Genomic DNA, 12,909 nt, shown 5'->3' with positions numbered 1-12,909 from the left:
ATCCCCTTACTGTCAGACTGACCGTGGGAGGTTTTCATGGCTTTGCTCTACCTGTAATGCAAATGCGTATTAGTTCCCTATAAGAAGTCCTCCATGAAGGCAAACTTCTCACAACACTTGATCCAGCAGTTCCCTTGCCTTCTAGACTGGGTTCACAATTACACGGCTACGGAGTTGAACATTAGTAGTCGTAAACCCAAATTCTGGTCGACTGTTCAGCGACAGTTATAAGAAGCTACGCATATTTAATAGAAACTACGCAGTATAATTTTGAGTTACGCCTACTTCTGTTTCAAAGAATACTTTTTCTTATCCTTTATGGGCAGAGTAAGCTAAATATGTGAATTCTAAAAAATGTACATTAAAGGTAGTTATTACGATCACCGTGAATAATAGCAAACTGAACATGTCATGAACTAGTAGTTAGTTGTCCTCAAAGCTTTATTGAAAAGAAATCGTGGTCAATATAATAAAAAAAGATGAAAAATACTGTTCCCCAAGCGAGAGATCGAACTTGGTGGAACTGAGGTCACCTCGATGACCGGGCCTCAACCTACTGGATCTTTTCTTCTTGCATATTTGGATACGAGATGCCTGTGAGCTCAGCTGAAGTTCTCATTAAGAGATGGATCGAGAAATAACGTGGATTAAAGTACCATAAATTTGGGGGAGGCTGAGGAAGGAATGTTGAAAAGAGAAGAAGTCCAGTTCTTCGAATACGTAACAAACGCGAGAAGTTGCTGGGTGTGGTACGTTATACCAGAGAAACAAATTACAGGGCAGGCAACATACTCAGATTCACATTTAAGATCCAGTTCGCGCACATAAAATGCAAAGTGAGGGGTACGACATCAGTGAACCGGTTTGTGATGCCACAATTGGCATACACATATTTATTTTCTATCTTTTAATATATCTTTCATTACTTAAGCTNCTGAACCATTCTTCTTCTTCATACGGTTGTTGTACTACTCTACATGTACAGTTGGGTATGCTGCCTCTCGCCTACCGCCATTTTATTCTTTCTTTCTACGTCAAAATGTGTTATCAGATTTAATCAACGTGGATTATATAAATATATCCTCTAAGAAAGCCAATCTATAAAATACCAGTCTATTATTGTGTCCTCCATGAAACCAAAGTTCTCCCAATACTTGATCAAGGAGTTCCCTTGCCTTCTAGAATCAGTTCAAAATTACACGGCTACGGAGTTGAACACTGGTAGTCATAAACTCAAAATTGGTCTGCTGTTCAACGACTGATATGAAATAAAAAATTAAATGCTTATTACATCTTTTCTTCAAGATTGGGTTCAAAATTACAAGTCTACAGAGTTGGGAACCAGTTACTATTTAATACGCGGATAGTCTTCGGCTGTCTGGATTCGAACACAAGTTCAACAACCTGCTAACCAGGCTATCCCAGTCCAGTAGTAGTGGTTTTTATTTTATTTTATAAGCGTCATTGAACAGTCAACCCAATTTTTGGGTTTACGACATAAATGTTCAACTCCGTACAGCCTTGTAATTTTGACCCCAATCCAAGATATAAGAAAACTTCTGATAACGTAATTGGAAAAATTTGCCTCAGTGGAAGACTTTATGATGGAACTAACCAGCATCTGCGCTACATGGAGAGAAGAACCACGAAAATCTCCCATGGTTAGCCTGACGGTAAGGGAATTCTAACCCATGATCCGTCTACCACTGAGTATATTTTAAGCCAGCATTGCTATCGGTGTGAGTCAAGTGCGAAATTAGTATCTACTAGCCTTCGCTGGGATTCGAACCCGGTTCACCTCATTTGAAGGCGAATGCTCTATCCCCTGAGTCACCACGACTCCAGTAGTAATACTAATTGTAATTAATTTAGGTCTCACTAAAGCTGCACCATAGGCTATTGACAATGGTCTGGAACACATCACTGAGGATGATCCGAAGGCACGTCATCACAATTTTGATCCACTACAAAAGAAAAACCTCCCCCTCTTCGGAAAGCCAACAACCTGCGCGCGAAGTCGAGCCCTTTACGGCAGAACAATTTATGAGACCCGATACCCCACACCTTTATTACCTTCTCCAGCAGATCAAAGTGCTCACTCACCCGTTCACTGACCACAGGTAGCGATGCTTGACTTAGGCGATCTACTGGAATCCGTGATTTAGGCTTACGGACCAAAGTAATAGGTAGGTACTTTATTTACGTTGCACTAGAGCTGCACAATGGGCTATTGGTGATGGTTTGGGAAATATCCCTGAGGATGATCCGAATACATGACATCGCAATTTTGATCCTCTGCAGAGTTCCTATCATCTGCGAGGTCACTTCCTCAATTTAGACGTACTTCTGAAGAGGAATGAAATTTTCTCCACATCCGTTCACAGGGCTTTCTATTCCATAGATTTTACAATCACGTATATCACATGAATTTGGTGATTCTTTTCATAGTCGAGGATTGAACCTCGGCCCCTTCGGACTAATGTCTGATTCCCTAACCATTGGGATACTATGAACCAAAGTCATTAGAAACACTCGACGTATACAAGTGGGTAGCATACAAGAGTGTGCATGAAGGTGAGCAAATTTCATACAGATTTATGTGTGATCTTGGGCCCTCTGTCAAACACACTATTAGCAACTTTGAACATCCAACTCCCTATAAGGCAGACTCTACTCACTAATTCCATTCCTTAAACATCTACTTCTCTTTCCGTCATTTACATCAGTTTTTCTAAGCCCGAGTTACTCAAAGAACTAATGAAAGATTTCAGTGATTTATCACGGACCGATAAGGTTAGTAATTTGGACTATTGGCATAATTTCAAAATATACATAATTGTTGGACATAAAAAAAATTTTGTCAGTTTGTTTCAGATCTCTCACAATCTCGCCTCAATGAAAAATATTCCGATCCAAAACTAATTCAAATATAAACAACATTTATATTAATACTAATACAAACATTAACCCACTGACGGTCAGTTGAGAAACCAAGATTTATAACATATCTTCTTAATTTGAGGAGGTCTTGCAGTGATAGAACGCTTGCAATTTTGAATAACGCTTGCAAATTTGATAATTATCATATTGGGGAGAATTATTCGAATAATAAAATGACTCGTGATTTATTTATTAGAGAATAATGCAACCTTGGAACTAATATATTGAGAGATAATTTTTTACAAAGACTCAACTTAAGATGAACTTCAGTACTTTTCTGTCAAAGTCCGAACTCTATTTTATAAAATTTATCCTACTGACATGTACGCTTGTATGCTGATCCCTTATAATCACTGAGGCTCTTAAGCGACTTGGGCACTCGAACCTGTGAGCTCCTCTACTATATTCAATGAAATATGTTCACGCAAGAAATTTACTATTAAGTAGCCCATATTATCATCTTTATTGACTAAGGCCCTACTTAATGTTAAGTTTCACCTACCACGCTTTGGACTGTTCAATTCTCCGCTCTGAAGGGTGTATGTCTGATAGAATAACGCTTTCTCTGACCGTCCTTAGTGACTCAAAATACACTATAATGCAATGATCTCCTCCATGGTTTCATAGACAGAAAAATCCACGCACGGTACCTAGCATTAATTGAAGATAACTATAGTTGCTAATTTTTATCGTGCCACTGATGTGGTAGAGATCTGACCGCACAGTACCTGACTGTGTATTCTCACCTCGGCTAAATGAGCTAGTCCTGAGTATAGTAAAACTAAGCAGCTAAGAACGTTTTGATATACTGGACTATATGTAAGCGTCAAAAAACGGTAGCAATGCTCGCAACTGACTATTAGCCATATGTTTCGTTGTGTGAAGTTTATCACTGAAGCATTTATTATAAAATGCCTGCTTTTCTACAGAAGTCGTATAATACCTTTTTTGTTCAAAATAGTTTATAATGAATTGTTCTCTTTTTAGCTAACATTTATTACGTTTTGTTGTTTCTTAATTTTAAACATGAAGTTATTGCAAATATTCGTGTTCTTATTTTTCTCAAAGAAAGTATTTGATCAAAGAATACTTGCAAATGACAAGGCTAGATTTATTGCTGCCCGCAATTCAGACATACAAGATGTTTCATATTTCAACGTGTGGTAAGGATATATTTGAAAGTATTTTTTCTTTTTTTAACAATTGCACGCTTGTGTATCGTTATTTAAAGTACGTTTAGAGTAATAATCCCAAAACTTGCAAATTTAAATGTTGTAGCTTCCATCCTGAAGAACAGCTGCGATTTTTGAAGATAATAGCCCCGGTATTTAAAATCTACGATATAGCAATTAGTTTAAAGAGACTTCTTCGATTATTTCATTTAAGTTTGTAACATGAACTTTAGCAAATTTAATTTATTTATGAATATTTCCTTATTATGCTAACCAAAGATTTGGAGTTTAATCACAGGAACGGAGTCTGCGAAAATTTGCAAGAGTCTTGTTAGAAAGATTAGACTCTTTCTCCGGTTAATTTGAAAGTTATAAGGTAATTGTTTAAAAGATTATTTTGATATTTGGAAAATTATTCATATTTATAGTCGTGTAAAAAAAAAATTATTAATCAAATTAATTTCAAGGAATTCATTTAAACTATAACTTGTTACAAACTTTATTTTTATTCGTAAGGTAATATTTTTATAATTTGAGGTTTTTTGAGCCTTTGATATATAGAATTATTGATTTGATTGAATTATTTTTGATAAATTTCTTTCAAATCCAAAACTCCAATTTTTTTTGTTAAATGTTAAAAGCATAATGTATAATTTGTATCAGTTTTCTAGTTAATGTATATTTACTAAAAGCCTTGTAATAACAAGTTTATAAATGTAAGAGTGGAATATTTATATCCAGATCTTTTTCTTATAATACTGTTGCTGAATTTAAATATTTCGTATATATTAACTTCAAATTTTCTAATTTTAAAAATTTCAAACATAAATTACAATATTCGCATTTCTGATGCTAACTAATGCTACCTGCTGAAGATAAAATATTTTGCATGAATATCATGTAACTTTTCTTAAACGTTATGCTAGAAAAACTTACATTTTTCTTTCAATGAAATAACTGAAAATTTAAGTATATATTTTTAATACTTACTCTTAAATTTAATAAGCGTTAAAATGACAGCAATATTTTATACAGCTATTTTACACAGTATAGTTTATCATTCCATTCATACTACCATTCAAACAAATTGCATTTATTTTAAAATTCTTATTTCTCTTGTAATAAACTTTTTACTTTTTGAATGTTTATTTTGTAGAAAACATTTACATACTAGGCTTATTTATATTCTATAATATATTTTGACTAGATTTTGCTACTTTAAAGGAAATATGATGTAAATAGTTTATATGCTTTTGTTTTAATATTATAAACTTTTTCACACATTTTGTTAATATAATAATGAACTTTCAAAATTACGTTTTGAAAAATACATGAAAACTAAATACTAAATCTGTTTAAAAATTTGGTATTTTAAAGTTTTTAAATACTAATACTTTAGCTTTCTAATTAAATTTAAGACTTTGTACCAAACATTGTTTCGACGTTAATTAAATGCTGTTAGAAATAATGCTAATTTTATAACTTATTTTGCAGTACTCTATAACTATTGCAAAGTACTGAAACTCTTGCGAAAACGACCTTAGTGATCTAGATGAAAACTGACTATTATATCGTTAAATCAATATCATGAGTGCATAAGAATATCGTAAATATTAACTCATAGCTACAAAATACTTCAAAGTTTAGCAATGCTTTGCTTTTGGTTTAAAACTGAAATTCGTTAGAAAGGAAATTTTTTTCAATATTAATGCACAAGAACTACCCCTTTAAAATAAACTTCATAAGCTAAAAATGAAATAAAAATGTGCTGGCTTATGTCAAAGAAGCAAACGTCAAGATAACTGAGGAAATAACATGTTTTAACTAAAAATGTACTTAAAAGGGAACAGAGATTTCACAAAAAGAGTAAACAGAGTTTTTAAAAAAGTGACTAAGTTTTTTCCGTTAAAGAAGTTTAAAACCTTATGAATGACCATAAATTACGACCCTCTAGGAATTTGGCTAAACATTTAGGGGGGCTTTTTCTGTCAAAGGTGATTCAAGGAGTTTATATTCGTGGTAACATCAAAATAAAGGTTTAAATTACTTAGTCTAATGACTAAGTATTTGTTTTTGTAGGGAAGAAGGGTCCGGTGCAAACGTTCTAATCAACATTTTAAAAAACCCTGAAATGAAATTCTATAAAATAACAAATGGGACAAAATGCAAGTTTAGTTATTTAGTTTTTAAATATGGGTTGTATTAGAAAAACAGTACTGTATTTATTTCCAAACTTTCTAAACTCTAGTGCTTATAAAAACATAATATTTCAGATTCCTGAACAATTTTCACATTTTAAGCATTCAGACTAAGAAACATCTTTTTGTTTTGGAACCTATCTAAGCATGACCGTGAAACATATTTTGACAATCTAAAGTCTACGATATTTACGATACATATTTAAATATAAAATATTAAAACATTTCTAAATTAATCAAATCGCAAACTTTAAGTAGAGATTGCAGCATCTTGTTTCCAGAATTTTAAAATCCGAAATTATTCAGTACAAATTTTACATTCTAGGCCAGAGCTGGAAATTAGATAAAATGGATCTGTAAGGTGAAGGAATAATTTACATCCACTAAAATATTTTAAGTTACTGAGCATAAATTCAGAGCCAAAGAGGTTGGGTCTCCAACGTTCCAAATCTAAAACCATTGTTTCATTTCAGGAAAATTAAAACCTTTGATTTATTATTGCAATAAATGTTTCGAATATTAAGCTCTACATTCTATTTTAGTTACTAAGAAGTTCCTCGTACGAAATCTGCTAGCAGTTTAAAAATTTTATTTTAACTAGTATGCTTAAAACTAATGCTTCATGTCCTGCTCTAGAATATATTTCGTTTATTAAAATAAGAATTTGTAGCAGTGGTGGCTCAGGGGATAGAACGCTCGCCTCCCAATGAGGTGTATCTGATTCGAATCTCGCTGGTTTATTCGAATTCCACACCCGGCTCACACCGACCACAGTGCTGACTTAAAATATCCTCTGTGGTAGACGGATAATGGGTTAATCCCTTTTTCTCCGGCTAACCGTGAGAAGGTTTAGTGGTTTTTCTCTATGTTGCACGAATACTGGTTAGTTCCATCAAAGTCCAGCACGAAGGCAAATTTCTCTCAATACTTGAACCATGACTTCCCTGGTCTTCTGGATTGGGTTCAAAAGTAAAAAGCTACGGAGTTTAACTTTATTAGTCTCAAACTGAAAATTCAGCCCCCTATTAAACGACTGTCGTAAAATATGAATGATAAATTTTATTTCAAAAAATTAAAGATCTTCTAATATCCTTTTTTTTTAAGTGATCCAATGGAATATGAGATGGTTTTACTATTTCACGTGCTGAGTTTCCAGTCTGCCCTGAAACCTGTTGATTGGACACAACCCAGAAAGAAATCCTGCAAGCATTCTACTCATCGCTTTGCCTGCAGGATCTCTAAAACCATCTTGATGAATTTGGAAACATTTCTTACTTCAGAGTTTAAGATTAAGAGACTTCTTAAGAAAACTATAGGTATGATCTTTTTTTCAGCTCTTTCGTACATTTTTATTTAGAATTCATCACTTCGCAACAAAACTAGATAAACAGCTTTTCTAAAAAATATTGGAAACTAAGATTTATCAAGAAAATTAAGAAATTTTTACATTGTGACCCGAAAACAATCTGAATACAACTGTAGAATACTAAAAATTCAAAATGTGGCTTTAAGATAATAGTTTTATCTCTATATGCATATAATAAATAACGAATTTGTATCTGACTGTATGCCGTACTGTACGGGCTTACCGTAAACTCTAAAATACGACATTCAACATGAAGCTGAATGAGTACAATTGTAAACAAATTAAGTCTGATTTTTGATATTTTAAATTATATCGTAATACAGATATTTAAACGATAGAATTATGATTTGCTCATTGTTTAAAAATTATAGAGCTTTCAATTTTTTTCAAATATTAAGACAGTATCGGTAATATTTGCTAGCTTAAAGCTCTAAAATTTGTTTATTGCGCGTTCTGTGATACTTGTTTAATCGTTTTGCTGCTGTGTTATTGCTGAATGATCAAAGTGATCGTGGTAGCACCATGTTTCTACGTGTTAATATTTCTTAGTTGAGCTTTTAAAACTCGTTTCTAAGAAACTAATTTAAAATCGCCGGCAATTGAAATTGCAAATAAGTTTCATACTGCGAAGTGAAATGCAGAAATGGTGCTAATTTGTGGAGGATAAACATAAGAAAACAAATATTATTGACTGCAATGAGAATTTTGACTATTATTGACACCACTGATGTTCAATATTGGTAATAAGCATGCTGGCATTATGGTAATTGGTGTAGCTTTAATAGGTATCAATACTCTGATAGGTACAAAGTACTTCATGACTAAATTTAATGCAGAATAAATCTTCACCTATAATATACGCTTTCAACTTACATATTTTACGGCTTCATAATAAAATTCCGGGAGAAATCAGGTTAATTGTGGTAAATTAAAAATATCGCAAGTTATCTCTAGCAACAGTATACTAGATGATACTGCACTTAATCTTTATTTTGAAAAGAATTACTTGATAAATCTAATAACGTAAAGCAGTTGATATGCGAGACTAATAATTAAAAGAAAAACATTGGAATTGTTTTAGTTTTGTAGGTATTTGTCTTAGTTTTATACACGATTTTGCAAGTTAAGTACTGATTTTTTATGCATTTTTTTTCATCCAATACGAAGAACGGGTATACGACAAATGTTTAATATAATCAAGAAAGTTTTGGAAACTTAAATTTTTTTAAACATTTTCTGGATTAGTTCTTGCTGTAGCTAACATTTCAAAAATTTAGAAGAATCTTAAAATATGTGACTTTACTCAAGAATTTCTTCTAAATTTTAATTTTGAAATATTTTCATTTTTAATATCGAATGTCTTGAAATAAAGTAAAATAACTGAAACTGTTTATTTGATAATTAAATTTATAAACATTTGGTTTGCAATACAAATTACAAACTTTCAAAATTTATGCTAACAGTTTATAATCAAAGGCATACAAATAGAAACATAAAATAAACATTTTCTGTGGGCTGCAATAATTCTGTGATTGCTTATTTGTGAAAATAGTTTCTTAGTGAGACTTTAGATTCTTTAATAAATTCAATACTTATTAAAAACGTAGACGAACTTTAAGCTTAAAATATTTAGATCTTTAAATTTGTGATGTGAAATGTCAAAATTTAAATAGTTTGCTATAGTTCTCTAAAAATGAATGTAACGATACGGCTTTTGCGTTTTATTGCTCATACTGTTGTGCGAGTTTAGTTCTTGAGAGCAATTTGTAAATCTGGATTTATCTTTTTCTTAATCAAAACTGAAGTAACCATTATTATTTTCTACTTTGTTGCAAGACATTTAACAAAGTCTAAATTCTTGACAGCTTATTTAAATTCTTCCGTTAAATTTCATTTAGCTAATTTTTATTTAAATTTTTTCAGGCATTTTAAGTCAGTTTTTGGTGACTGGATAAACATTGCCATCTTCTACAAGACTGATTCACACAAAGTTCAGTTGCGAATGTTTTACTTGGGTTTACAAACCCTACGACTTATTATAAACATGCTTTTTAGACTTAGTTTATGAATATTTTATTCTTTTAAACTTAATATTCAATGTATACTTGTGAAACTAGTGGCATACTGTATATTTTAAAATAAAATTGTATTTTTTCCCATGAAATTTTGTAATTTAATGTCTCATTTCGAAAAATGTAAATTGAACCCTGTAGTTTGTGTGTAAATATAAGCTATTCCTATATGAAGGTGACAGTTTGGGGTCGTCAACTATGCCTCGAATTCTACTTTCAATCCTATCACTTCTGAAGCTGACTTCAAAATGAAGAGCTCTGGCAAATGTTGAAATACGGCATTATTATACTAAACTGCCCTTGTATTGTTTTCGGATACTTTCAACTAGGTAGCAGCACGATCCGCAGATATAGCTTGATTTGATGGAAATGTAAGGTCAAACTCTTCTGAATAGTTTGAAAATGTTTCTGTCTGCCCCAAGCACTTCAAATTGATATGAAAAGTGCTTAAACTTAATATTTGCGAGTTCATTGAGAAAAAATTTATTTCACTTTACGTCTGAGATTGGGTTTAGTTGTCTTAAATTTTTGATCTGGTCGCTCAAAAAATTAAACATTAACATTAATATTTCACAATTAGATTTTTAGTTCAGTTTTAAAAAGTTCTAGTGCTTTATAAAAAAAACTTTAAAAACACTATACTCTGCAGGTTAAGATCATCTGCACGCCACACTGGGGCAACACTTCAAGAACGAACGAATATCAACATCGCCAACTCTTGAAACTACGTACCACGGCCTTCCTTTGGCTTATCAAAAAAAAAAATAGCACGATTTAAATTTCTGCCAGACTTGTTTAACTTTTGAAAGCTTTGTATTGAAAGCATTATGTAGTTGTATAGCTAAATAAAATGAAACTATATGCAGTCGTGGTTGATTACTTAAATCCTATACCAAAATAGTCTTTTCTTAACTTGCAACGGAGTATAGACTGAGTGAAACAGAGGAAACCAAATTTGTTTACATTTAGTTTCTAACTAAAGACAACTAAACTTATGTTAACTGGAGCTTCTTTAGTTTCAATCAGTCTCGTCGGTTGAATTAGTTAAAAACTTAACCTCTTATGTAGCGCTTTTTCGTAATCAGAAATAGACTGTAAATAAATAACTTTTGAGACTGTTCGTTTTTTCATGATAAATAATTCTTTTCATAATTTTTTAATTCACAAAATACCCTCTATATCAGTGCTTCTCCAGTTTATTTACTCGATGGACTGGTAAATTATGGTTTTCCTGTTGTGAACCGGTAAGGTTAGTAAATTGGACAGTTGCCATAGTTTTTACGTCTACACCATTTCGATAATTAACCAATTTTTTGACAGATTTGCTTATAATTCAGCTACTCTCTACAGTTTTTTAAATTTATAAAATATTAACATTTACGTTAAGTCTCAGTTATTTTAAGAATCCGAAAGGGTTGGATTCGTAGTGAAAACAAACATTTTAAAATTCCTATGATAATGAGCTTGGCAATAAATATTTATGGAAATTCTTTTGTAAATTTACCGGAAATTATAATATTATGCGATTAATTTAAGATGACACGAAAATGTAATCCTGCAAAAATTTATTTTTTTTAAGTCAGGCGAATTGAAAATATACCAAATTGAAAATATTAACTTCCTTGTATCTGTTTCAAAGTTGCTACGCTGCTACTGAATACAGCTGGATCCAGAAATCAAAAGTCCTAGATCAAGTATTGGGAGAAATTTGCCAGAACTTATAACATTCTTTATATGCAAAAATATAGCTGGATTAACCCACGAGGGCTATAGCTTTTAATGACAATGAAAAATTACAAGGAAGAGGAAATATTCGATTCGAATAACCATTCGAACAACTTCATGGCCTATAAATTCTTTGCTTTGTGAAATAAGTGGATTTTGATCAGTGACTAAATTACGTAAAAATACCCAAATTATCCTACATTATGCAAAAACATTTAAAAGTTGAAACTTATTATTTTTGAAATAATATTTAAAATAGCTCAAAGAAATTCATTAAATGAATGAAGCAAAATTATCGCATTTAAAAGTTTAGATTCATCTAAGCTACATATACCAATGCAATTCCTGATATTATTTAAAGATAGAGGGAAGGCTAGTTATTTTTTTTTTCATGGTTATGAGAGACGTATAACCGCAAAGTATTAATGAATTTAAATGTTGTCGTCCTCCATTAAGGCAGAGGGGGTGCCATCTATGGCCAAGAATTCGACTCATGCCACACCCATACGTCACACCCGTTTATAGAGCGGACTCATTCATACATCCATTCATTCATCCACAGATCATAATTTTAACCTGAACCAGAGAGCGATCCATCTCCAATTTAGTACCCTAGAGGTGTTGATTTCTTATGGGAACTTGGAGGACTTTGTGACCCCGGCAGATTTAACAAACGCTAGTCACAATTTAATACGCAGGGATTCTTCGGACGTCTGATTTCGAACTCACGATTCTCACGAACACGAGCCCGGCTATCCCAGCCTTCATAAATTGTTTGTCCGTTAATTTAATATAAAACTCAACAAATTCTTTCAAATTACGTACATTCTTTCCATTTAAAAAATTTTAAAAAAAGTAAATCATGAAAATTTACTTCTGTGATGAAAAATTTTTATTGTTTTTTAATATTTAAACTTTCGGAAAGAATTTTCTGGAAAAAATATATTAAAATTCATTTATTTTTAAAAAAGCCCATCACTTTTATAAATTGTTCAGAAAGCAAAACGTTATAAGAAAAATAATTTTAAAAAAACATACACGAATATCAGCCAATTACTTTTATTCTTAACATCACATAAGTTTCGTCACCACCGAAGAGGATCTTTTATAAGAAGTATCAAGAATGAAAGTAATTTTTAAAAAAAACTACTTCTATTTGAATAAAATAGTTAAAGTTATAAGATAATTCACTTAACCTTTAGTCGCTAGAAAATTTATGCTCGTTAATAACTTCTAGAAAACTTACACTAAAAAAGTGTTAAAAGCCGAACAATGGAGGTGATATACTCGCGAGAAAAAAAAAGTTTTCGCAAAATGTCCTTTATCATCACCGCTATTGTTTTCTAAATGCTTTTCATCGCTTTTGACCATTAGACCTTACTTTATGCAAATTTAAGATGCTCTTCTTTGACAAACATTAAAAAAAGTCGTAACTA

At 31.9% G+C, this 12,909-nt stretch overlaps 1 protein-coding gene across 1 annotated transcript; it reads left to right on the top strand.

Moving 5' to 3' along the window:
- Window positions 1–3,772: 3,772 nt before the first annotated feature.
- Window positions 3,773–9,840, top strand: LOC107456844 (uncharacterized). The gene is made up of 3 exons (XM_016074808.3): window positions 3,773–4,103; window positions 7,415–7,626; window positions 9,600–9,840. Exons 1-3 carry the CDS (start codon window positions 3,967–3,969, stop codon window positions 9,629–9,631), a joined length of 381 nt encoding a protein of 126 aa, XP_015930294.1. The 5' UTR covers window positions 3,773–3,966; the 3' UTR covers window positions 9,632–9,840.
- The last annotated feature ends 3,069 nt before the right edge of the window (window positions 9,841–12,909 follow it).

This window comes from Parasteatoda tepidariorum, chromosome 3, assembly GCF_043381705.1.
Source record: "Parasteatoda tepidariorum isolate YZ-2023 chromosome 3, CAS_Ptep_4.0, whole genome shotgun sequence".
NCBI lineage: Eukaryota > Metazoa > Arthropoda > Arachnida > Araneae > Theridiidae > Parasteatoda > Parasteatoda tepidariorum.
Note: the sequence above shows the minus strand (reverse complement) of the source record. Positions and strands in the feature narration are given on the sequence as shown.

Bases quoted from the DNA above. Each gene is read 5' to 3' on its own strand.
- LOC107456844 (XM_016074808.3), top strand. From the start codon at position 3,967: ATGAAGTTATTGCAAATATTCGTGTTCTTATTTTTCTCAAAGAAAGTA. The intron at 4,104-7,414 runs GTAAGGATATAT...TTTTTTTTTAAG, and splicing joins GTTTCATATTTCAACGTGTG to TGATCCAATGGAATATGAGA. The intron at 7,627-9,599 runs GTATGATCTTTT...AAATTTTTTCAG, and splicing joins ACTTCTTAAGAAAACTATAG to GCATTTTAAGTCAGTTTTTG.